General features: G+C 40.1%; 1 protein-coding gene and 1 non-coding gene across 3 annotated transcripts in view; both read left to right on the top strand.

The window, feature by feature from the left end:
- The first annotated feature begins 5,996 nt into the window (after positions 1–5,996).
- The window catches only part of SRGAP1 (SLIT-ROBO Rho GTPase activating protein 1), a 274,898-nt gene continuing 253,539 nt past the window's right edge, over positions 5,997–27,355 (top strand). Inside the window, exon 1 of one of the 2 annotated variants that reach the window (XM_059936404.1) lies at positions 5,997–6,786. In XM_059936404.1, coding sequence (XP_059792387.1) covers positions 6,720–6,786 — 67 coding nt within the window. In that variant the 5' untranslated portion in view covers positions 5,997–6,719. The remainder of the gene's footprint in view (positions 6,787–27,355) is intronic. The other variant, XM_059936403.1, reaches the window with a different exon arrangement.
- Positions 19,305–19,378, top strand: TRNAG-GCC (transfer RNA glycine (anticodon GCC)). The gene has a single exon. It is a non-coding gene; the product is annotated as a tRNA-Gly (tRNA).

Raw genomic sequence — 27,355 nt, forward strand, 5'->3', positions numbered from 1 at the left:
AATAATAAGGGAAGTGTTAATAAAGGGGAAGTGGCAGGGGTGAGGGAGTACACCGGTGCTCTCTGTGCTTTCTGCCCTCTGTGACCCTAAAACTGCTCAAAAAATAAATAAATTTTTAAAAATTTAAAGGCAACACTGGTTCCAATTGGTTTGAGACCCACTGCTTTAAAGAAAGACCTACTACAGAAAAATTCAATTTTATATTAAAAAATTAGAGCAGATGATAATTGTTTTCCAAAAATGTTCTTTGATTTACAAAAGGCTATCCCTTGAGATTCTTTTAAATAGCAAGTGTCTCCATTATATTTAAATAAGATTCCATTTACCAACCTTCCACTTCCCTGGTATACTCACCAGGAGCATATCTATATCTAAAATGAGGAATAACTGTATGCAGACTTGTTTCTCTGTAGAAGAGGAGACAAAATTAGGCAGTCTTAAAATGTCTGCTGCCAAAGTATAATGGCAAGAAGGGGAGGAGCCTATCGTTCATTTCCTAAAATATAAGCATCAGAGATGCATGTGTTTCTTGGTACAGTCAACCTTTTTATGAGCATTTGCTCTACATATTAATCCATCTCCGATTCTGACAACTGAATTGAAGCTGCCATTTCTCGCCTAACTTTGGCTGTTTTCCTCTGAGTAACAATACCTTTTTTTTTTTTTTTTGTCTAAGTGATGGCATTTAATACTTTCATCAGAATGGGCTCATTGAATATTCATATTCTGCTTATATTGTGCAGCAGCCACATGGGAAGTCGTAGTAGGATTTCAAAGCAGAAAATAGTAACTCTGATGAGAAGACTGTTATCTGTGGGTGTTTGGAAGTTATGAATATGAGATTAAACAAAGCAAATTCTATTTTAACGATTTGTGCAAAATGGAAACGTGATTTTGAGCAGATGGTTAAAAATATTATAAAGCAGTTTTATTCAAAGAAAATTACAGACATTTAAAAGCCCCGATTTATTTTAGCTTTAGTTTTCTTGAAAACTGGAGAAGAATTTTTTTGGAGGGGAGGGGAGCTAAATTATACAAATGAACATTTTAGAAGAATCATTCATTTTATTGTTCTCTTTTGCAGCTTCTCTCCCCTGTGACTAGTGTCTTTACCTCTTCCTTTTCCATCCTTTCTCTCCTCCTGTCCTTAGTATCTCTTGCATTGACCCCTCCAGGGCCTCATCTAAACTCATCTTTATTGTAACATTCTACCCTCTTCCCTGCCAGGGAAAGTGCATCGGAATGAAATTGGCAAGATCTTTTAACAGCTTGTCTTTACTACTCTGTTGCCAGAAAAGGGAAAATGGCTATTTATATGGTCCATTTCCACAAGCTGCTGTTAAATTATGGGCCAAGTTTCTTTTACTGACAGTGGTTAATATTTCTTGATTGAGTACCTGGCAGACTGCACTGGACTAATCCAGCCTATGAGTGAATGGGATTTCCCTAGATCTGGGCAGAGTTCAACAGAGCCTTCACTTGGATATTCGGAAGTGGGTTTTTATTATTGAATTTTGTTTACGCGAATTGCAGAGTGTGAGCTGATAGTATTGGGTTGAGTCATACGGCATTGCCATTTATTATGTCAAAAATGGTCAAATATCCGCATTGTCATATGGTTCAGCTTAAGAGACAATAAATATTTGTTGATTAGAACTGAATAGACTATAGAAATCATTCTATAAAAGATTTGAGGTAGTGTATTAGAAATACAGACACACAGTAAACCAATAAACTACAAAACAAGCCCATTAAGAACAAAGAAATTCCCAATTAACATAGGAGGTTTAAACAGGGAGGTAAATAAGACACAGATGAACACACTATAAGGTCCTCCACAATTGCAACAGTTTGGTATAAACTTGGAAGTTAACTTTCTGCACCAAACCAATAATGGCAATGACAAGGACAAGCAACATTTATGTAGCACTTACTATGTGCCTAGCTTGGTGCTAAGTGCTTTATGTACGTTTTGCATTTAATCCCTATGAAACCCACAAACCTATTAGGGAAATTATTATCCATCCCCATTTTACAGATGAAGAAGTTAAACGTTTTATTATCTTGAAGGTGAAAACAGTCCAGTTTCTTAGAGATACATTAAATTGAAAAAAAATCTTAATGTCATCGGCATCACTTGAGTAAATGTAGCAAATCTTTTATAAGGATGCTCTTTTTTTTAAATAGCCCTTGAGCCTTGGGCAAAGATTCTCAAGCATAAGAATCACCGGAGGACTTTCCCCTCAGCCAAAATTTGGACCTTATGGGCCTGTGCTCCTCCAAGTATGGTCTTTATGACAAAATTATTGGCATGGCTTAGGAGCTTATTAGACGTGCAGGATCTCAGGTGTCACTCCAGAAGGCATCAGAACCGTATTTTAACAAGATTCTCAGGTGATTTGTATGCACATTGAAGTCAAGAAGTGTGGCTTTAAGTGTAGAAGAGCTCCCATGTGTCTGAATTCCAAACAGACTCCCAAGGTGATTCTGATGTAGGTGATCAGTGGTAAGCTCATACTTTATAAAACTCTGCCCCAAGGCACAATACCAAAATGCAGTCCATGGAAAGCACTACTGCAAGCAATTTGAGAAGCTAAAGAGTCCAGAGTCAAGACAATATAAGATATGCATGCACAACAGTTGGTGTTCTGATACTCAGGCTGGATCCAAGAATAAAACCGAGGATATTGGCAGGGCTTCATCAACTTTTTCATCCCAACGGGCAGAGGAGAACGTTTTCCTTATATGAAGAGGAGTAGCAGACTGGTCCACCTCAGACATGAAATTCTTAGACACTAAAACTATAACTAAAAAAATTGTGTGAATTTGGCATTGAGTCCTTAATGTGTTTGTATTTAACTTTTTAAGTGACTTAAATTATTTACCACTAGGACAAAGTGATGCTGCAGTAAGGTGCATGATTTATTTTGTGGCTGCAAGGAGCCAGGTACGTTCTCCTACCTACTCCCAGGGTTTATGATCAGATAATGAATCAACTTCTACTTCTGGAAGTTTGGAGTGCTCCTAAAAGGAAAATATTAGATAATGGAGTGGATTAATCTGTAGAATGGATCCCACTTTCAGGCGCTCCAAATTTCTCACCACTTGCCCCTAAGGAATGAGAGTGTGGCAGGGGAGGGGTAGGTTTTAGGGGGCAAAGCACAGCCATCCCTGTTGTATAGCTAAGAAAACAGCTACCACAAGGGGGAGCAAAGTCACAGAATTAGACTCAGAGTTGACTGTCTCCCAAATTGGACTGACCCTAGGGCGCTTTCTGGATTTTAAGGCATAGGCATTCTCCATATAAGCTTTGTGAGGCAAAATATGGGAAAGATAAGGAGAACCTGAAGAGATAAAACTATGAAAAGAAGAACTGACTTGTGAATCACACTGATTGGCTGGATCAGAAGAAAGCGACCAAGAGAAAACCATCGATCAGTCATACACAGTTCACTGTATGTGATCCTGCTTCGCAAGTTTAAAGGAATAAGTTCGTAGGCAGAAGAATGGCAAACTGGGAAAACCCAATTTGGAGGCAAGTAGATATGAGCTGGAATTCTGGCCCAGCCAGGCCTTTACACATTTACTGAACTTTCCAGATTCTCTCTGTAAAACGAGGACAATAGTATTCACCTTGTAGGGTTCTTATAAGAATGTATGCAAAATGCTTTGTTTTATTTGGGACCCAAACTTCTACAACAATAAAATGGTGGCTTACTAACATTAAGACATTAACATTCAAAAAAAAAGTTTATTGACAGTTTATTGGGCACTATGCTAAGATCAAAGATGATTAAGATACTGTCTCCAATTTTTAAATAGCTTTCTCTCAAAGATTAAAACTGAGATAACAGTAACAATGATAACTGAGTAGGTACAAAGATCTGGTGTTCTTGTAATTTTTAAGGATTATCTCAGTAAGTGCTTATAACATTCCCAGGAACTAGGCATTAACCCATTTTACAGATAAGGAGACTGAGGCCCCAAGAGATGCAGTAATTTTTATCAGCTCACTTAGGAAGCAGCAGAGATATGATTCACCTCTGAGAACCCTGTCTTTGGGGCTTGTAACTACCACAGTGCTTTAGGTCTAAACTCAGCCAACAATTCATTCCCATGGGCTGCATTCTCTGCACCAAGTTGTATTTCCCAAGTACAAATATGAAATAAATCCCAGTAGCACCGTGGATGGATGACATGAATCACATTTAGATTTGACTACAATTATCGCCAGAGTGTGCTGCTTGCCTCTGGTCTCTCCGCCCCCATAGCCAACTCATCCTTCCATGCTGCCAACAGTTATCTTTATAAAACATGTATGTGATCATGACCCTTCTCTACTTAAAAGGCTCCCTGCTGTCTGCAGAACTGTGTCCTAGAGCTCAGCACAGGAGGCCTCTCCCAGTTGGCCCTGACCTTCCTTCTCAGCCTCTGCTTTGGAGTATCCTGGCTCTTCACGCTACACTCTTACATAAGACAGCCCCATGTGAAATTAGGGCAGTCTGCGATTCCATAGTTAACCTCCTGTGTGGCAAAATGGAAACAAACATATTTTTTACATTTTTTCTGTACATTCTATTCTGTCGTTATAAAGTAAGATTTACTTAACAATTAAATTTTAAAAGGCCATATAATTAAAAACAATGTGCACACACTACCGCTTGAAACACACATATATTTAAATTTTTAAAATATTTTTCACCTCCTATCAGAGATCTGGTATTTTAGAGGAGGGCATCCTGTAACTCACTTGCAATTCTCCCAGAGTAGGATTCTCCTTCTTCTCCGTGGAATGCAACACTTTCCCTCTCTAAGGTGGCAAACTACTTACTACTCACCCTTTAAATGCAGTTCAAATACCGCTTCTGTGGGAAGCGTTTCTACCCAAACCTCTTACGCAGTCCACTTTTCTTTCTTCAGGGCTCCCAAAGCCGACAGTAGCTCTCTTATAGCATCCCAGTACCGCCTGTAATTACTTTGTACAACAATAGACCGTGAGATCCTTTAGGGCAGGGTTCTACTCTCTGAATCCTTAGCTTTTACTTGGTGTTTGGTTCGCAGTAAGGAATTTTATCACTGGATACATGAATGAATGATTAAAGTCTCGAAGTCCCTACTCTTCTTTAGATCTAGCAGGGAAAACATTTGATACTGGACACGCCTTTGGACAAATCACTTTGGTAAATCAGGCCCATAAGATTGGAGAAGGAAGGTCCCAAACGCTAAATGTGTCCGTCAAAACCTGGTGACATCCTAAGTGTGACCTGTTTCCCCACCACGCCTTTCCCGCCATCCTAGGCACCTCCAGCTGCTTCTAGGATGGGGAGAATAATGGTGTTCAAGATGGGTATTTTTCTCTGCCTGATCAAAGAGCTTCGCTCTTCTTTGATTCTTAACAGCCAAGACGTTCACAATTCAGTCTCCAGTGTTCCTTCTGGGGTTTGGAGTGACATCTTGGCGTGACATCCTTTTCTTCCATGGAGACATCCAAAGTCTGGATTTCCCCACTGGACACTGCAAAGAGCCCCACCACAGCACTCATCCTCGGCCAAAGACAGACCGCCGGGTCGGGAGGGGTTTCCCAGCTGCTGGGGCTGCGCAGCTCCGGGAGGCGCTGGGGGCGTTGCCCACGGCCGCCGGGCTCGGCGCGCAGGGCCGGGCTGCGGTTGGCCACAAGAGGCGTCCATCTTCCCGGACGAGCGCGGCGCTTCCTCACCGCGCCGGGCGGGGGCGAGGGCGGAGAAGGGAACGCGCTGCTGAGCCGACCCCTCCCGCGAGCCCTGCCCCGCCTCGCCGAGCCCCGCGCGGCCGCCTCGGCCGCTGCCGCCCGTAGCTCGCTCCCCAGGTGCCGGGGAGCCGCGGGCCGTGAACGTGCCGGCAACTTTGCGGCCGCCGGGGGCGCGGCTCCTCCGGGTGCGTGTGCGAGTGTGTCTGTCGCCGGCGGCCTCCTGGGGGCAGTAGCGGAAAGGGGGTCGGGGGAGAAAGAGGCAGCCTCGGCGCACGGTGGCCCAGGAGGCAGAGGCCCCGCCAGGCGCCGGCGGTGGAGACCTAAAGTCCGCCGGGGCTGTGCCCAGGACGCGTTCTTACGGTGCGGCAGCCGCCCTTGCGGCCGGCGCCCGGGACTTGCTTTAGGATCGCGATTCCTCTTGCCTGCCCGGGGCAGTAGCAACCGTGTGTGCCGACGGAGGAGCGGCAGTAGCATCCCCAGCCCGGGCGGGACCCCCGAGCGCCGGAGCCGGCGGCTGGAGCAGGAAGGGAGAGTCGCGGCGCCCGCCCTCCCCGGCTGGCCCTGCCCCGCGCGCCCCGTGCGGGTTGCTAACAATGGTGCGGAGCGCCGGCGCGATCCCCGCGTACGCCCAGCGGTCGTAGAGGAAGTGGCCGGGCTCCGGGTGGGGTGGGCAGGGAGACGCCCCCCACCATTCGCCTGCTGGAGTTTGCCGGCGCGCCGGGCCTCTCCGGCCCCGAACCCTGGGCTCCCCTCCGCATCACCGACGGCAGCTCGATCCGGAGAGTATGGTGCCAGCGCCCGGGTTAATCTAGTCCTCGGCTCGCTCCTTTTTTTCCTCCTCCTCCTCCTCTCCCTCCCCCTTTCCCTCCTGTCGGTGCTGCCTCTGGGTTCCCGGCGTGTGGGAGTACAACTCTCTGCCTCTCCGAGGAGACTGGTCGGTGACCCCCTAACAGAACTTGCCCACTGAAAGCAAACCCAGAACAGCTGGATAATGTCCACTCCGAGCAGATTCAAAAAGGACAAAGAGATCATAGCCGAGTATGAAAGTCAAGTCAAAGGTAAGGATGGGAGCGGCTGCCTCGCTCCTTTTGTGTGCTTTCTTGTCATTGTGCTCCGGGAGTTGCATTTCTCACTTGGGGTCTGTGTTGGAGGAAGGTGGCGAGGGACAGCTAGAGCGCCTCGATGAGCCACCCGGGGCTTCGTGGAAGCCAATCCCAGCCCCAGTCCTAGTCCCGTCAAGCCCACAGGGAGCTGGAAGCCGGGTGGCTCTCCGCCGCTGCCAGGGCGCCCCTCCAATAGGGGAGAACTGGCTTTAACTTAACCACCTTCAGCCGGGCAACTTACATAGGAGGCAGGCAGCAGCAGTGGTTCCTGCCCAGTTATTATCACCGTCATCCTTATTATTTTTTTTTTTAACGATACCATTGTCACAACGTAATCCTTTTTAAGGAGTCATTTTTTGAAGTCTGGCTCCGAAGTGCTCTAGGGCTTCATTGAGTGCAGGCGATTTTCGACATTCGCACTGTTCACTAATTTATCAGGGCGAGTCCCGCTTTTATGAAATAGCTCCCTAAAAGCTTGGCAGTTAAACCAAGCAAGGACTAGTGGAATCTGACTCCTTTTTAATGGGCCAGAATTCAGTGCCATCTCTCACACTCACACGGAAATATTGCTTTATCATTTGTTGGAGGCCACTTGCATGTAAAATTAACGTTTGAAGATTTGAGTAGTAGTTTCCATCCATTTACATTGTCAGCTGATGAAGGAATCTAATTAAGGTTGATTACGCATTTTTACTTAACGTGCCTTGTGGTTTAAAATATATATTTTCTCTCCAGTACAAGTATTTTGTGTTGCTGTTGAAGAGTTTAATAAACATATATTTGTTGTTTTTGTTTTTTCTTCTCCTTTATGGTCTCTCATGGGTAGCTTTTCCCATCCATTGAGACAATGGATGGAGTGTTGAGATCACTGCTGTTCTTTGGAATATTCAATGCAAAGTTGATAAAAATTGCTTTGTAGACATCTGTGTTTGTACAGACACAATCTTATGAAAGGACTGCAGAGAAGGGCATTCCTGTACTTGTCTTGGGAAAGGCAGGAGCAGACTGGGAGTTCTTTTGTGTGGTCAAGTTGTGAAAATGCCTGGAGTCCTGTGAGAGGACCTGGTGGGGAAACCCTCTGTCAATCAGTGTGAATCTGGACCGTCTCATCATGGCCAGAGGCAAACACAATATGCAAGCCCAGAGACTTAAGTTTCCTTAAGGTTGACTCCAATAATGGAGTTAAGATGAACACTGTTCAGGAAACACAGATTTTTATCTGCATGCAATTAAGGTAATTTATACTTGTAGGAACTGGTTACATTGACATGGAAGTTATGTTAGCAGAGAAGTAATTATTTGCTTAGAGACAGGTACACTTTCTAATGAGCATAACCTTTCTTTTCTTAACGGGTCCAACACAGCCAAAAATCTTTCATACTGAGGTAGAACTCTTGTTCACTATCACCATTTCTCTGTGTGGTTTTTCCACATGGCTCTTTGTGGCAGGTCTTCAAGGGGTAGCAGTCTGGTTTTCCTGCTGCTTGGAGCACTGACTTGAAGAATGTATTTCCAAGTATTGGTTTCGGTATTTCTGCTCTAAGGTCATTTGTCCATGATCAAGTCTTTATCTGGAAAATATTCTCATGATTAATCTCTTTCAGAGTATGAATTTTATAGTTATACGGTTACTTATATGCTTTGAGAGTATAGGCCGTTTATATTGATTTAAGAATAAATACAGTGGGGACTTCCCTGGCAATCCAGTGGTTAAGACTCCACGTTTCCAATGCAAGGGGTGCAGGTTCGATCCCTGGTCCGGGAGCTGAGATCCCACATGCTGCGGGGCACAACAACAACAAAAATAAATAAATAAAATAAAAATCAATAAAATGGGATGTGTTGCAATGCTTAAAATGTGTCCGTCACATCCAATCCAAGGAAAAATCACAAACATGGTAAAAATTACTTTTGGAACAAATTCTGTCCCATAGAAAGTGATCTGTCTATTCCCTTCAACCCTCCTCACTTAACCTGTGAGTCCTCAGGCTGCTTTATGGCTCTTTACTACACCTGACCTGCCCTTCTCATCAGAGCCTGTGTCCAGACTTCATCTACTTCCCCTGTAATACTTAACACATCCTGTGTCTAACCCAGATCCTTATATCCATATGCAAATATGGGAATAGGGAAATATCAGTACAATGGAATTGGATCATATACACCTTGAATGGCACACATTCACCTGAATTTACTAGGCAAAATCAAGAAGACAGTGGAAGAGAAATGAGTTAAATAGTTAAATAGTGCATGAGGCCCGCTGTCCTGTGCAGTGAGAATAGGTCCCTTACTAAGGATAGTTTCAGAGGTAGGATCCTGGTTTTCTAACTGTTTCTTTTCCTGAGCCCCTCTTTAAGGGTGAGTATCTCACCCTGGCAGATGCTATTCCACTGCTTAAAGGTGGGTGGTTTTGGAACAACCAACTCTTTCAATTCTAGCAGGTATTTCCTCTGATGGTAAACAAAAGAAAGTGGCTTATTCTAATGCTGCAGGAAAACCTAGCTGTGCTGGACTCATTAAGAGAAGACATTGGTCTCTTCCCAATGAATAAAGACGTAAATATTGGACTCTCTGCGTGATTTAAGTGTATCTGTGATACACTTAAATGTATCAAGAGTCATTTTTGATTATATGTGACTTTTGTACCTTCTGACTTGAATCTAACATCCTGGAGTATTGTCCTTTCTTATTCTCTCCCATTTCCCCTAATACCAGTTGCATTTATCTCAGGATTTCTGAGTTAAGGGTTTGATTTAAAAGAATGACTCCATAGATGTGGGATTTAGCCACTGTGGCTGCCTGCAGGTGTTTAGGAAACAGACTTTCTGGGGCTATTTTCAATGTGAAAAGAACCATCCTAGGTGTAACGTGTAATTTTATGCTGTAATTTTATGCGTAAGACCATAAATGTATCCAGTTAGATGTATCATGTAGGGCAAGTCACTTAGCTTCTTTCTGGGTTTTGGTTTTCTTATCTGTAAGATAAGGAGTTTAGATTCTCTCAGTCCTAAGGGTCTTTGAGTCTAATTGAAGATGTCATGTCAGTTCACATTAATTATGCAGTAAAATTTTCAAGCTTTTTGCGTTTTTCTCTTGGCTGCCCTGTTTTGAGGAGGGTTACCTTTGCTTTAACTTTTTTCATAATGAATTCGCAAACACTATGTATTATCTGATTTCTCAAGGAATTAAAATGTAATACCACAGAAAATACAGAAAAATAATAAAACCACGTTCAGAAAAGTAGAGCACAGAATTGTAAGAGGGGGAAGAATTGGGAATTATACAAGTAGTTAAAGGAATAGATAGGTTTAAATCGAGGACAACAGGACCCCAAGCAATAATTTAAAAGACATGTGTTAACTAGGAGGAGAAAGACTACTTCATGCGTGTTGGTCAACTTCCCAAAGATTTAGAATCCAGAGAAATTAATCTCTTATTCGTGGGGGCCCTTAAAAAGCAAGATTGTCTGGAAAAGTGTATGAAACTCAAACCAGTTGACTACACTACTCTTAGCATCTCTGGCAAAAAGCTTAGCAGTGGAAAAGACTGTAGCAAGTGGCTAACAGAAGGTTTGGGGATTATCTGTAGATTTTAGACATCTAGTTATTTATTTATTTATTTATTTATTTATTTATTTATTGCTGTGTTGGGTCTTCGTTTCTGTGAGAGGGCTTTCTCCAGTTGTGGCAAGTGGGGGCCACTCTTCATCGCGGTGCACGGGCCTCTCACTATCGCGGCCTCTCTTGTTGCAGAGCACAGGTTCCAGACGCGCAGGCTCAGTAGTTGTGGCTCATGGGCCCAGCCGCTCTGCGGCATGTGGGATCCTCCGGGACCAGGGCTCGAACCCACGTCCCCTGCATTGGCAGGCGGACTCCCAACCACTGCACCACCAGGGAAGCCCCCTAGTAATTTTTGAATTCTGCAGCAGAAATATTATGGAGCCCATGTAAAAAATATTGGTTCACATATGAGAGTCAGAAGAAACAAAAGACACATTTTGTGAGGTGGAACTCATGGATGGGAAGTTGTGTTTGTTTTTAATAATGCGTGTTGTTAGTTGCTAAGAATTGACAGCTATTATTTGCAGTATTTTCCTGAGGATAATCTCGTACTCATCTATGTGCCATACGTGCAGGAAGTGCCAAGAAAATCTGTTGTTTTTCAACCGCTCTGCTGCCTGAACTACAAATAGTACATTTTGGTAGCAGATGGAGCATAAGGAAATGCCAGTTCAATTTAATATGACCTCCCGTCATGTGATAGGTTTCAATAGGGAAATTAAAAGTGCTCCTGTCACTCATAGGGAACCTGTGTCTGCCTCTAATGTTCTTCATTTAACTTGCAATAGAAAACAACAATTTAAATTATGAATTAAAACTTTATAGCTGGGAAGGACTTTAAACATTTCCTGTCCAGCCCACTTCAGCGGTGCAAGGAGGCATAATGTCAGTTACACAATTAACTGTAACGTATGTGGGACTGGACCCCAGGTCCTCTGCTTTTCGGTAACAGTGGTTTACTTTTAGATTCCTCACAAAGAAGAGTAGGAGATAGAACACTTACCTGTTTAGACTTTACATCCATTGAAGGAATCATAGTTGGATGGACGAGAGAACAGCAACTCTGGTCTGTTAACAGGAGGAGTTAATTAAATTGATTAACCATAACTAAGTTGTTTTTTCACCAAGATCATTTCAAGAAGCCACAATGCCCAGGCAGCAGCTTCACAAGGTGGTTTTAAGATCAAGGGGAAAAAAATATGGTGAATATGTACAAATGTAACGTGCTTGAAATTTTGGTCATACTAAGTGAAGCTACTGCAATAAGCCCTCTTATGTTGTCCAGAAAACCTGATTTGTTTCATGAACTTCAAAGTATCTTAAGAAATAGTTTTGGAGAAATTTTTAAGCAAAGCATGCTCTGAAATACAGTGAGGGTTGGAGTATGCTATGGGATGGTAAATCTGAGCTCTGTCTAGATTGCTTTGCTTACTCCTGTGCTGTGTGATGACCAGGTCAGGAACCCCACATCCTCAGCTCTGGTCCAATTTGAGAGTCTACTTTGTGGACTGACCAGACCCTTTTTTATGCTAACTATTTTTATTTCAAGTTACATAACTGAGAATTAAGATGAAAAAAAAAAAAAAAAACCGGAGTAAACTGTATGTCTAATCACTCAGTCTACCTTTGTTTTAGTGGTTTGAAGGCAGAAGTTGGGAATAGAGACAGTTACTAGAAGACATTTTTAGTTATTTGAAGGTCTTTTTATTCGTTGGACCCAAACTACTTTCTAATTTATTGACAACATATATATATGCTCACCTGTTGGTATCTCAGGATGGGAAAAAAATAGAACATAGTGTTTAAGAGCAGAAACTTTGGTGTTAGCCATTCAGCCCTGCCACTAATAATATATTTGACCACTAACAGTCAACTTCTTCATCTGTAAAATGGGGATAATAATAGTACTTACCTCCTTGCCTTTGTGAGGCTTCTGTGAGGTGATTTGTGGAAAGCCTTTATCACACACTTGGCACTGATAAATAGTCTATAAAAAGTAGGCCTTGTTATCTGTTTAATTTTGGTTTTCTTTACGTTTCAACTGCTTCTTGTTACATTCTGACTTAGATAAGCTTTTTGAAATTCAAATACATAATCACCAATCTGCTGCCTAAATAGATCCCAAAGTGGGCGATTCTTAAATCATCATGATAAAGTCCTCTGTACTTTTAGAATGGAGTGAGTTTCATGGTGGAATTAAAAAGGGATATGTGATAGGCAAACCAGAGAGATTCCCAGCTCCTTATAAGGTGGATTTTTTTTTTTTATTGTGTCATTCCTTTTTATCCAAGTACAAGTAACAGAACCGAAAAGCACATATCCTGGGCTGCCATGTGTTTGCTTACAACTTTTGTTTTACATTTTCTCTACCTTTAATGATGCCAAATGGAAAATGAAAACTGTAGTCCAATCAATTGATGTGAAAAGGATTCTTATGATGTCAGATAAAGTCTCTGACTTAATTTCATAGTTTTGAGCAAAATATTTTGTTTTAAAATCAATATAGAAATGAAAAATTTCACTTTTGCCTGCTAATTTGCTTTTGCTTCATTTGAAAGCACTTTGATTTTTTTTCCAGCTTTATTGAGATATATTTGACATATAACAGAAAGCACTTTGATATTAAAAATTATTGTCTATGTATCTCCCACACCTCCTGGTATAGGGCTTCATTAAATCTTAATTGAATGAATAGAGTAATTGTTTTGAATTATCATTCCTTTATAGTATAAACTAACATGGCGATCATTCAGAATTATCTAGGGTGTCCAATGAAGTACTACCACAAAATTAAACTGAATTCAAATGTGTGTAACTTCTTTAGAAAGTCACAGAGCTGGAAACAGTCTGAGTGTCCAACAATGGAGAATAGTTTACTGAATTCCACTGGGGAATGGTTAACTAACTTGTGCACATGGAATGTTATGGGGTCATTATCAGTGGTTTTTGAAGAACATTTTATGGTATGGAGAAATATTTTATAATAATTGGGAAAAAGAGAGACCATTTAAAAAAAAAAAAAGGATGGTTAAGACAAGCTAAAAGAGAGCTAAATTGATGGATAGCTATGTCCATTCACGTGTGTCAGCCATACTGGGTAGTGGGATTTCAGCATGAGGAGAAACCCTAGTTGGACCTCAGTCTTACATGTCACCAACAAATGAAATAAAACATCACTCCCTCCAAGTCAGATGTTCTGTGAAGTCAAAAGTTTATAATTAAAGTTAACTTCCATGGCGGGGGAAAAAAGGATGATGAAATAATAAAAATGAAAAATAATCGTAGCAGCAGCTAACAGTTATTGAGCGCTCACGGTGTGCCAGTCGCTGCCACGGCTACTTTGCCTGGGTGCACTCAGCTTTCTGTGTCCATACCAAGCTATAACGCATGGCGGGAGGAGTTTCCGGTTATTTTTCCTGTTTGGTATAGGTTGTATTTCCTGTACTTTTGGACCTCAGTACATCCTCTGCTTGGTAAATTTCCTGGCCTAATGCAGGAATCTCACTTTGAGACCCACCCTCCTTCAGGATGGGGGTGGGGCAAGGTGCATCCAAGCGAAATTGAACCTCTGCTGATCAGGTTTGTTCACAGGACAATTTCAAACTTCCTGTTTGCTCAGTGATATACTTTGTTTTTTTCTTGTTTTGAATTCAGCTAACAGTTCGTAGGTTGCGGGGTGGGAGGGCGGGGGAAGCAGCCTCTCTTTTTCTTTTCTTTTTTTGGGTGAAATATATATACAAACGGGTACGGAAAATTATTTACAATTTAATGCATAATAATAAAATGAATACCTGGTTAATAGCCACGCAGGTTAAGAAGTAGAACATTAGCAGTGTCTAGAAACCCCCAAATTGTCCCCTTTCTAACAAATCTCTCTTCATCCTGTTGCCCCCTCAATAACAATTCTGAATTTAGTATTAATCATCCCTTTGTTTTCTTTAAAGTTTTATGATAGTTTTATAGTTTTCTTTATAGTTTTGATGTATGTTATATCCATGCATCAAAAATACAGAGCCCTTTTGAACACACACCAGATTTTTTAATGATATTAAAGAATTGATGTTAATTTTTAAAAATAATAGTATTTTGGCATGTATAACAAATCTTTATCTTTTAAATATATGTGCTGAAGTATTTGGGGATGGCTAAGATTTGCTTCAAGATAATCTGGGGGAAGGAGGAAGTAGGTGGGAATACAGATAAAATAAGATTAGCCAGGAATTGATAATTGTTGGGTACATGGGGTTCATTATTTTATTCTCTTTACTTTTGTGTATGTTTAAAATTTTCTCTAATAAAAAATTTTCAAAGTAAGTATGCCTTCTTATGACTTCCATTTTTCACTCAATGTTATATTAAGATTGATCTACATTAATGTGTGTAGCTGTCATTAATTTATTTTCACTGATATATAGTATTCCAGTGCATGAAAATACTGGAAGCTATTTATTCATTCTTTATGACATTTGGATTATTTGCAGTTTTTTGCCATCATGATTAATAATAATATATAACATGCTGTGAGTGTCTCCTAGTGTACATGAGTTTCTCTATGTATACTTGCTGGGTTATAGGGAATGTGCATGGTCAACTTTACTAATGTCAAACTTTTCTCTAAGTGCTTGGTAGTTATTCTCTTACCAGCAGTGAATGAGAATTCCACATCCTGAAAAACACTTAGTATGGGCCAATGTATTAGTTAAGGTAAAGGCTAAACTATAACAATAAAGAGAACCTTGAAAGACAATAACCTAAAAATGTAGAAATTTCTCACCTAACAGTCTGGAGGTGTGCAGTCCAGGCTACCAGGACAGTTTTGCCTCCTTAAATTATTTGAGTTTTCTCCATCTCGTTCCTCTGCCATCACCTAGGGAACTGAACTTGTATGCCTGGTTGAAACTGGGTCTTAAGTATATCCATGTTCTGACTTACAGGAAGGAAAATGAGTCGTGAGGAGCATATGGCCAATGTGTTAAAACCCAGGCCAGAAATAATACAGAGAATTTCCATTCATTTAACTGGTGAGAACTTAGTCACAGGACAACGTCTTGCCGCAAGGGAGGCTGGCAAATGTAGTCTACCTGGGCAGCCCTGTTTCCAGCTACAACTTCATAACCATGGAAGGAGAGAACAGATTTGGACAACCAGTCGTCAGCATGAAGACAAGGTTTTTTGGAGAGGCAATCTACTGGGATAAAATGGTATTTTGGCTTAATTTGTATGTTTTTGATTGCTGATGAGATAGGGCATCTTTTCACATGTTTAAGGGCCATTTGCTTTTGTCACTAAAATGTTTATTCATACCTTTGCCCAGTTATCTGTTGGTTTGTCTTTTTCTTATTGATTTGTGCATTTTGTTTTGTTTTGGTTTCGGTATGTTCTTAATATTGGTCTTTTGTCAGTTATATCTGTTGCAAATATCTTCTCCCTGTTTGTAGTTTGTATTTTCACATTTTAAAAAGATATCTCTGGATAAACAGAAGTTGCTCATTTTAATTTGTTCAAATGTATCAATTATTTATATTTGGTGTTTAAGCAATCCTTCCCTACTCTAAGGTCAGAAAGATATCTGTCTATATCATCTTATGAATGTTTTAAAATCTTGCTTTTGACATAAAAGTTTTTAATTTATCTGAAGTTATTTTTCATATTGTGAACTAGGGATATATTTTTAGTTCTTTTCATGTGGATGACCAGCTTTTTTCATTCCACTTGCTAAATAGTTTCTTCTTTTAAAAAGTAATCTACTAGCTACTTCTGTCTTGATCAGAGTTTCATGTATACATGTATCTATCTCTGGACACTCTATTATGTTTCATTGGTTAATTTATAAATTCTTGCACATACCACAGTATCTTAATTACTATAGCTTTATAATTAGTCTTACATTTGGTAGGCCAAATTCTCCTTCCTTATACCCTTTCAGAAGTATCTTGGTGATCTTGGTTCTTTCTCTCTCATGTGCATTTTATTTATTTATTTATAAAATATTTATTTGGCTGAGTCAGATCTTAGTTGCGGCATGCGGACTCTTAGTTGCTGCATGCATGCAGGATCTAGTTCCGTGACCAGAGATCAAACCCGGGTCCCCTGCGTTGGGAGTGCAGAGTCTTAGCCACTGGACCACCAGAGAAGTCCCTCATGTGCATTTTAGAATCAGTTTTCCTTCCATGGGAAGCCCATAGGCATTTTGATTGAAACTGTGTGAAATTATAAAGCAATTAGCAGAGAATTGGCAACTGTATATTAGATTATAAGTTCTACTTACCCATGAATATGAATATTTCTCCATTTATTTAGTTGTTTTTAAATATCTTACTGTAAAGTTTTATATTTTCTATGTTTTTTGTTAGACTTATTTCACTTTTGTTACTAATGTTTATGAGATCTCTTTTAAAATTATTTTCTAATTGTTTCTGGTATACAGAAATGAAGTTTACTTTAGCATATTGGTCTTATGTCCAGCCACTGTGCTAGTTTATTATTTCAAATAATTTGTTCATTTTTTGGTTAAAAAAATCTTATTATTTGCAAATATAAAGGCAATTAATTATATTTCCTCCTTCCCAAACCTTACGGCTTTAATTTATTCTTCTATTTTTGCCCTAGGCAGAATTTTGAGTATGAAGTTAATAAACACAGTGAATTGTCATTCTTGTTCTGGATTTAAAGGGAATGTTTTCAAGCCTCTCCTACCGTAAGGGATAATGATTGTTTTCAGTTTATTATAGATATTCTTATCAGGTTAATTTTCATGTATTCTCTGTTTACTTGAAGTTTTAATCATTAATAGTTGGTTGAAAGTTACCCTTTTTTCTTTTTGCATCTGTTGATTTTTTTAAAATATTTATTTATATATTTAGCTGCATTGGGTCTTAATTGTGGTACACGGGATCTTTCATTGTGGCATGTGGGCTCTTCGTTGCAGTATGCAGGCTTCTCTAGTTGCGGCATGTGGGCTGTGTAGTTGTGGAATGTGGGCTTAGTAGTTGCAACGTGCGGGCTTATTGCCCACGGCATGTGGAATCTTAGTTCTTGGACCGGGGATCGAACCTGCATCCCCTGCATTGGAAGTCGGATTCTTAACCACTGGACCACCAGGGAAGTCCCTGCATCTATTGATATTATTTTTTCTTCTTTAATCTGTTAATGTAATGAGAAATATTTACAAAGTTTCTAATATTGATCCATCTCTGTATTCCAGAATTAAACCTATCTTCATCATTGTATTATATGTGTAAATAGTTGGATTCAGTTTGCCAATATTTAGTTCAGGTTTTTTTGTTGTTGTTGTTTTTTGTTTTTTGTCTCTAAATGCTTGAATGAAACAGACCCATGGCTTTCCTTTCAGATAATGTCCTTGTCTGGGTTCACATTTCCATTATACTAGCCTAACAGAATGCATTGGAGAGTATTGCTTCTCTTTCTATTTTGTAAAAGAGTTTGAAATTTTGGAATATTTCTTCTCTTGAAAGGTCGGTAAAACTGCTTATTTGGGTCTAGTCATTTTCTTTGTGTGAAGAACTTTTAACTGCTAATCAGCAGTTAATCATTAGTTTTACTAGTGATAGGATTATTTATTCTTTATATTTCTTCTGAAGTCAGTTTTGTTAAGTTATATTTTTCTAGAAATGTCTCTGTTTTGTGTAAGTTTTCAAATATATTGACATAATTTTGATGATAGTATATTTTAAAAATATGGGCTGATCTGTATTTAATTTAAAATATTATTGTAGGGAATTCCCTGGTGGTCCAGTGGTTAGGACTTGGCGCTTTCACTGCCGGGGCACCTGGTCAGGGAACTAAGATCCTGTAAGCCACGCAGTGGGGCCAGAAGATAAAAATTAAAAATAAAATAGTATTTTAAAATATTTATTTTTGCCTTATCTCTTTCTTGCTGAATCTTAAAAGGGGGTTGTCTGTTTTTGTTGTTTTTTCTTTTCTCTTTTATTGATTTCTGCTCTTATCTTTACTCTCATCCTTTAAATTTTCTTCAGATTTATTCTGTTCTTTATCTGTTTTTTTTTAAGTTGGACATACAGCTCATTTGCTTTTATCCTTCTTCGCTACTGTAAACATTTAAGGCAATAAATTTCTTTTCTAATGTAAATGTTATTTCTAACAAAAGCATCATTCTTAACAAAGGCATCTGTTCTTCTCTCCAATAAATATTCTCCCCTAATAAATATTTATGATAATTCCCCTTAAAGTACCATCTTTGCTTCATCTAGAAAGTTTTGATGTGTAAAGTTTATTAAAATTAACTTCTCAGTATTTTGAATTTCTTATAATGGTTTCCTCTTTGCCCCATGAGGTATATAGGAGTGTGACTTTACATTAAAAAAAAAAAAAAAAAAACGAGGGGACTTCCCTGGTGGTGCAGTGGATAAGAATCCGCCTGCCAGTGCACGGGACATGGGTTCGATCCCTGGTCCGGAAAGATCCCACATGCCGCGGAGCAACTAAGCCCATGCACCACAACTACTGAGTCTGCGTTCTAGAGCCCGCGAGCCACAACTACTGAGCCCACGTGCCACAACTCCTGAAGCCCGTGCTCCGTGAGCCCGTGCTCCGCCACATGAAAAGCCCGCGCACTGCAACAAAGAGTAGCCCCTGCTCGCCGCAACTAGAGAAAGCCCGCACGCAGCAACGAAGACCCAACGCAGCCAAAAATAAATAATTAATTAATTTTTAAAAAAATTCTTTTTTAAAGTGAGGGTGTTTATCTTTTTTAAAATATATAATTCCTACGTTGCAATCTGAGAGGAATCATGTTTGAAATTAGTTGGGGATTATTTCCTCTTACTGTTCTCTGGAGGAATTCATGTAAGACTGGAATTATGTGACTCTTAAGTGTTTAATAAAGTTATCCAAGTTTCATATTTTCATCAAGAAAAAAAATCTGTCGGGACTTCCTTGGCAGTCCAGTGGTTAAGACTCCGCACTGCCAATGCAGAGGGCACAGGTTCGATCCCTGGTCCGGGGAACTAAGATCCCACATGCTGCGTGGCGTGGCCAAAAAATAAATAAAATTTTAAATAAGAAAAAGAAAAAAATATGTCATTGCTTTCAAATTTACAAATTTTCTTTTTTTTTATGGCTGCATCGGGCCTTCGTTGCTGTGCGTGGCCTTTCTCTAGTTGCGGCGAGTGGGGGCTACTCTTCTTTGCGGCGCGCAGGCTTCTCATTGTGGTGGCTTCTCCTGTTGCAGAGCATGGGCTCTAGGCACGCGGGCTTCAGGAGTTGCAGCACAAGGGCTCAGCAGTTGCGGCTCGCAGGCTCTAGAGCACAGACTCAGTAGTTGTGGCCCACGGGCTCAGTAGTTGTGGCTCACAGGCTCTAAAGAGCAGGCTCAGTAGTTGTGGCACATGGGCTTAGTTGTTCCGCAGCATGTGGGATCTTCCCGGACCAGGGTTTGAACCCGTGTCCCCCTGCATTGGCCGGCGGATTCTTAACCACTGCTCCACCAGGGAAGTTTCTATAAATTTTTATATGTAGTGTTTTTGTTACCTTTCAGTTCTGTGTATTTTCTAATTTCCATTATGTTTTTTTTCTGTGACTCATAATCTGTTTAAAAGTGTGTTTTAAATTTTTCAGGTATACGAAGTTATTTCATTTATGGTTTTATTACTGATTTCTAACTTAATTGCATTGTCGTCATAGAACACGGTCTGATTATATTGATCTTTTGAAATGTTTTTCTTGACCATGTTTTCTTTGACCATGTTATTTAAGATTATAAGCCTCAACCTCTCCTGGCTCTTCCCATCTTCCTTCTCCTGCTTTCTCTCTCTCCATAGCACTCGTTATCATTTGATCTGTTTTATACTGACCTTATCTTGTTTTGGGACTTTTAAAATTCATTACTTATGTGAAAGCTGGTGAAGTGATTAAAATTATATTTAAAAAATATTTTATCCAGCATTTTAGTTTCAACCTGAAAAGTCAGGTTCAAAATCTATGTCAGAACTACTGACATATATAATAAGTATGAGTTAAGACCAAAATGATAATGAATTTAAAGGAATTTGAAAGGAAATGGTTTTGATGTTCAGAGAAAGATGATCCAAAATATTTAAATTTACTATATTTAAATTTACTATACTGTAGGAAACAGAAGTCTAATATTCAGTAGTTTGTTTTTGGTTTTTTTTGGAGCCCATCAGTATATTACATTGTTTTATTGAGATATAATTGACATATATTATAACATTATATGTCATAATAATGTTATAGTAGTATATTAGTTTCAGGTGTACAACAATGATTCGATAGTTGTAAGTATTGCCAGATGATCACCACAATAAGTCTAGTTAACATTCGTCACCACACCGTTAGAATTTTTTTTCTTGTGATGAAAACTTTTAAAATCTACTCTCTTAGTAACTTTCATAAAATTATTTTTAATTTATCCAATATGAAGTTCTGTTTTAGCAAGAGAACCTAAAAGTATATACAGTTCAAGATACTGGGAAGAATAAGTCTGTGGTTTTTAGTCCCTGCCCTCTAGAATGATGTTTATAACCCAAGATCCATACACTGAAGAGGATACACATAGATGAGAGCAAATAATATTACCCTAACACTTTTAAGTTCTTCATATATAGGTTTATGTCTACGCATGGAAAAATCCAGGATATATGGATTTTAGGGATGAAAATGTGTAGTGAGGATCAGCGAAAGGCTTTGATATGGGCAGAGCGTGAAAACATCCACACATTTCTGAATAATCTGAGATGCTGTTGGGAAATCTGGAGTCTTGCTTCTGTTGCTAATCATCTAGAGTTCTGTCTTTCCTTCTTGGAGTTTGGACTTTCCTTTTCTTGTGGCGCTGTTTCTGCCATTTTATCCCTTGGAAGTCTACTCCAAAGCTGGCTGCAGTGACCTCCTAGAAGAAGTAGCACCCTCTAGCCTTGGCGTCACAGCAGAATAGCCAATGCAGCATAAGGAGCGTTTACAAAGGTTCCAGCCGTGTTTTTTTTTTTTTAACTTTAGGTTTGTTTGTTTGTTTGTTTGTTTGTTTATGGCTGTGTTGGGTCTTTCCCTAGTTGCGGCAAGCGGGGGCCACTCTTCAAGCGGGGGCCACTCTTCATCGCGGTGCGCGGGCCTCTCATTATCGCTGCCTCTGTTGTTGCGGAGCACAGGCTCCAGATGCGCAGGCTCAGTAGTTGTGGCTCACGGGCCCAGTTGCTCCGCGGCATGTGGGATCTTCCCAGACCAGGGCTCGAACCCGTGTCCCCTGCATTGGCAGGCAGATTCTCAGCCACTGCACCACCAGAGAAGCCCCCAGCAGTTCTTAAAGTGCTTGATGTCCCAGTTTCTGCGCTGTCACTTCTAACTCCTTATCTACTGGTCTGTGGAAGACCTCTGGACTTTGGCCCTTAGCTTTTATTATTCTGAAGGTGCGGCTTACCAAAACAGCTCCCTCCCTCAGACCTCCAGCAGTTAAGATAGAACAATAGGTGTCTGCTAATCTTATTTAAGTCAGGCACTTTTCACTTCTGAGGATGTCCAAATTTTAGTCTGGCTGTGAAAGTAGCATGTTTGAAAAATAGAATTAAGCCTCCAAATGTTATTTACCAAAGAAGAGAGAGTAGGAAGAAGTCATTCTGCTCGTCTCGTTTTCCGTATGTCACGTCGGTGTGGCATATTTTGATGTCTTGTCAATGGCCAGTGAACAGAAGTTCTCCTTGAGGATCCTTAATGGCTTTTCCTTGTGCTCATATTGATGGGCTACACTTGTAGGACAGTTCAGTCAAACTATAACCCCCAAGCACCAGCAGAAATTCTGGAACTCAGAGCCAAAGGTGTGGCCATTGCTTCAGGGAGCTGCCTGCTCCCTGTCTTTAGGGGACAGAGAGATAAGGACAGGTAGAGCAGCTCTTTAGAAGACTGGTTGAGCAGCCCTAGAACGTGGAGGAATGTTTTCTGGGCTGACCCCTGACTCGAATAATTTGCTCTCATTTCTTTGCTGTGCTCAGTTTTCACCTTTCTTTTCATCATTACAACAGTGGATGCATTCCCTGGTAAAAAACATGGCACAGAAAGCTGGTAAATTCTGAGAAATTAGACAAGAGAATTTGTTAGATTTCATGTCCCTTAGAAAGAGTTTTCTGAATGCACTACTACAAAAAGAGAGAGAGGTAATGAATGCCTTTTCAAATGGCCACTCCATTTTTAATTGACCTTCCATTGCAATTACATTAAAAATGTTTATGGAAACTCTCAAATGTGTCACCAAAAGTGTATGTTTGAAAGATTTCCAGACTGTATTTTTTTTTTAAATATTTATATATTTATTTTGTTGTGCCGGGTCTTAGTTGCCTCATGTGGGCCCCTTAGTTGTGGCATGCAAACTCTTAGTTGCAGCATTCATGTGGGATCTAATTCCCTGGCCAGGGATCGAACCCGGGCCTCCTGCCTTGGTAGCGCTGAGTCTTAGCCCCCTGCGCCACCAGGGAAGTCCCCCAGACTGTATTTTTATAGAGTTTAAATTATACGTGTTTTTCTCCAAATACCTAACATACAAATAAATATCTCTTGTTTGAAACTGGGAACTCTACTTCTTACACTCAGGTTAATGTTTTAGTCTCTTTTCTATTGGGTATCTCATTTCCTCCATCGGTCTTGGAATTAAATTGTGAAATAATGTACAGAAAGCACTGTGCACTGTCAACACAATAAAAATGAGTTTTATTGTGTTTGTGGTCGGTCATCTTTTAGCAGTTTCTGACATTCTCATAATGTCACATCCCATTTTCAGGTACCAGGTAACACTCTGAAATAAGCATACTCGTATAAATTTATATGTGTTTTGTGTAGCATAGGAGTTTGTAGCATGGCCTCAGGAATCAGACTGCTGGCCTGGGGTCCTCCAAATCCTGGCTCCACCACTCTCCAGCTATTGAACTGTGGGCAAATTACTTACTCTCATCCTGCCTCATTTTCCTTGCCTGTCAAATGGAGATAATAATAGTACTTCACTCAGAGCATTGGTAAGACAAGCAGAGTATTGAACAAACAAACTGTCTGGCACACAGGAAGTGCTCAAGAAATGTTAGTGTATTGCCACTTTTATGAACTCTGGCTCTGGAAGCAATAATAATAAACTTTAGGTTATAAAAGATTTAGTAGCCAAGAGGAGCCTAAGGAGACATGAGGACTAAATCCTGGATGGGATCCTGGAACAGGAAACGGCCATTAGTTAAAAACTAAGGGACTTCCCTGGTGGCGCAGTGGTTAAGAATCCGCCTGCCAATGCAGGGGATATGGGTTCAAGCCCTGGTCTGGGAAGATCCCACATTGCCGCGGAGCAACTAAGCCCGTGAGCCACAACTACTGAGCCTGCGTGCCACAACTACAAGGCCATGCGCAAGAGAAACCACCACAATGAGAAGCCTGCACACAGCAACAAAGAGTAGCCCCCGGTCACCGCAACTAGAGAAAGCCCGCGCACAGCAACGAAGACCCAGCGCAGCCAAAATAAATAAATAAATTAATTAAAAAAAAAAAAAACCTAAGGAAATCCAAATAAAGTATAGGCTTTAGTTAATTTTTAAAAATACTTAGTAAGAATAGGAAAAGAAAACATTTTATCTTTTTTAAAAATCCCGCTCATTTCACTTTCATGGTTATAAAAATTTTTTTGGCTAAAGTACAGAATTGGTAAGGCAAAAAATGGCAATTCTCAAATAGTTTGGAGTATATCCTTCCAGTGGCATCATTGGTATTTGTGTTCATAACATTTATCTACTTATCTGTTTATAAACTGAACAAATGTGGTCATTTGCAGAATAGTTACTGTAGATTTGCTTTTTGTTCAACAATAAATTGTCTGCACCCATGCTGCTCAGAACTGGTTCCTAGACCAGGGCTGCTCAGAACTATTTATTACCGGTCCATGAGGAGATAAGGTAAATCATGGCCCTGCTTCCTTTATCCAGAAAGTCTTGCTACACACAAATGTCAGCTAAACTAAACAGTGCTTAGTGATGTGCTGATTTAGGTTCTGGCACAAGCTCTTTATCTCATTGTGGATCTGCAACCAGCAGTTCTCTGGCCTGCTTTTGAGTAATGCTGGTCGGCACCATTCCATAGATGTATATAGAGAGCTGCCTTATTCCTTTAATGGCTGTTACTGTTAGTTGTTGTTCTTTGTTGATTTAGAGACAAGATTGCCCTTCAAATGGAACAGTGGTGACATTTACCAGTGGCCACCTATGTACTTTAATCATCAGTGTGCTTCCTTTAGAAGGGCAACACAGTGTAGAGGTTAATATCTTGGATAAGTCTAATTCAAATTATGGTTCCTCTGGAACTCAATTTTCTAATTTGAAAATGGGTATGATGATAATGTCTGTTTTATAAGATTGGTTTGAGGATTAAATGAAATTGTACCGGTGAAGAGTTTAGCACTGCTCTTGGCAAGTAGTAAGGGCTCGATAAAAACGAGCTGCTATAATAATAATGATTATTATTTACTACTGTACCTGAAGCTATTGTCTTTATTAGTAACAGATTTTTTTCGTAAATAATTTAAAACTCACTCATCTCCAGAGAGATTAAAATTACTAAACAGACTTCAGTTTTACAAAGCAAACACTAAAAATGGGGATTTTAATGGTTCTTTAGAAAAGCAATGGGAGACATTTAGCCAATCACCAGAAGCTATACTGGACCCAATCTTAAAAGAATTGTGTTGGTAGGCTTCCTAGGACATTTAGCTACAGAGGCACTTTGTTACAATTCCTTGCATCATCATTGTTAGAGAACCTTGAGAGATAATGAATTCTATCTTCTTCATGTGTATGATTGCAGCTGTAGATGTAGATTGCTCTACCATTAACCTGTGCTCTTTGTTCATTAAGGGTTGCCAAAAATAAATCTGCCAGACAAATGCAGACAACTATAGTTATTCTAGCTGCTGTCAAAGGCATACTCCTCTCATTTGCTTCCAAATGGGATATATCTGTACAGTGTGTGTATGCATGTCTCTTTCTTTCCTCTCTTTAAGGAGAGCAGCGCCCTTCCTAAAGACACCCAAGATAGAGACTCCTTGAATGTCCCTCGTCAGCAGTTTATAAGTCTTTCATAACTTCAGTCTGATTTCTCCTCTGTGTTCCCCTACAGGTATTCACTGTGCCCTTAAAGTCTTTTATCATTTGATTGTTTTAAGCTAAGATCTAGTCTCCCCTGTTAATGAATCAGAAGAAAGCTTGGGTCCAGACTTTTGCTTGCGACCTGATGCAAAATGCCTGGTTACATTATAAATGTTGCCTGCAATTATTACTGTTAGCGCCTACAGTTGTAGCAGCTAACATCTATAGTGTGTTCCTTTTGAGGGAGGTTATATTGTTGTTACCTTACGGTTGGGGAAAACGAAACTGAACACTTAGAAACTTGAAATAGTTTCCCCAAGATCACACAGCTACTAAATGGTGGAGTCACCGGGGTTCAAACCTCTGTTCTAGTTCTGTAGAGCTACATAAGGACGCTGCCTTATAAAAGATTAAATGCTTAGTTTCATTTCACAAACTCTCTTGAAACTTCCAGAGAGTCAGGAAGAATGATTGTCGTTTTTGTCTTAATAAGCAGAGTTTGTATCAATTCAGATAAAAAGTCCGTTTTTTGGTTGTTCAGCGATTATGTACTAACATTAAAGTGTTGCCTTATTAACTTAGTGGATTACTTGGTAAGAAAACTCATGGCAGAGCTGCCTCTTTGTATGCAGCAGAGAAGGCGTTTGGGGGGAGAAAAAATTTTAAAGTCCTAAATTGGAATACTCTTGCGAAATTTAGTGCCCTAGTCTTGGGGATAAGAATTGCTGCCTCAGCTCCTTTAGTCGTCGTCCCTGCCCCCCCCCCCCCCCACCATGGTTCCTCAGTGAAGAGGCTGTGACCTGTCTTGATTTCTCCTGGGAAAGAAGGTGTAGCTCTTTAGCTGGTTCTCTAAATTTACGTAAGATTTCAGTTATCTGTTGCTGTTGTTCCTTTTGTGTGTGTGTGTGTGTTGTTCCTTTTTGAGTGGTGTTAGGACTGCCTGTATCAGAATCACCTGTAGGGCTTGTGGAAGCAGTTTGCTGGGCCCTGCCCCAAGCCCTAGAATTTGCCTTTCTAACAAGTTCCCAGGGGAACTTGGATCAGAGACCACACTTTGGGAACCATTGCTGGAAAAATCAAAGCAATTTTGTAACTTCTTTAAATGAGCCAATTTTGATGCTAATTTTCCTCCCAAATTTCCCTAAAATCTTTACCTTTCTTACAATTGCTCTCAATTCCTGTAAATGGACATCAAATCATGGCACTTTAAACTAAGAGTATAGAAAATGCATGCAGCCCCCAGCTTCTTACTTTGGTTCTATCCCCCCACCCCCAATCTTAGTAATTTGTTAGTTTCTCAAATTGTAAAGAGTCTGTTCACATCACACCTGAGTAAATTGAAAACTGAAGTGGGAACATGATGAGCCCTGGAGGAATAAAGCTTCAGTTTCCCTGCACATCTGCATGTGCTTTTGAATTAAGGAGAAAGAGCACCAGGCAAGGTACCCTTTTTAGGACCTCCTGTAGCACCTTTCCATTTTCCACCGTCACTGCCAACTCTTAGGACCGTCAGGAGAATTGACACCTAACTCTGGAGCAGCTGAAGTGCATGTTGTTTTGTGGGTTATGGTTAATTCAAGTTATTGTAAGGAAGGGATTTTTTTCTATAAATAAGAAATTTGATTATGTTTCATGAGAGTTTTTGATTGTTTTAAAATCCTAGGTCCACTGACAATTCATGAAATTGCTATAGCAGTAGTTACAGGGCAAGTACAATTTTTACTGTAAGTTAGGATCTCAAGTCAAACCATAAGGAGAAAAATTAAACAGAATTATTCTTGAAAATCTCCAAGTCACCGTGTTACCAAGAACTGCTTCCATCAAAGCTCAGAAGGCAGATATTGTGTTTCTCTTTGCTTATAGACT

Source organism: Balaenoptera ricei, chromosome 10, assembly GCF_028023285.1.
Source record: "Balaenoptera ricei isolate mBalRic1 chromosome 10, mBalRic1.hap2, whole genome shotgun sequence".
Taxonomy (NCBI): domain Eukaryota; kingdom Metazoa; phylum Chordata; class Mammalia; order Artiodactyla; family Balaenopteridae; genus Balaenoptera; species Balaenoptera ricei.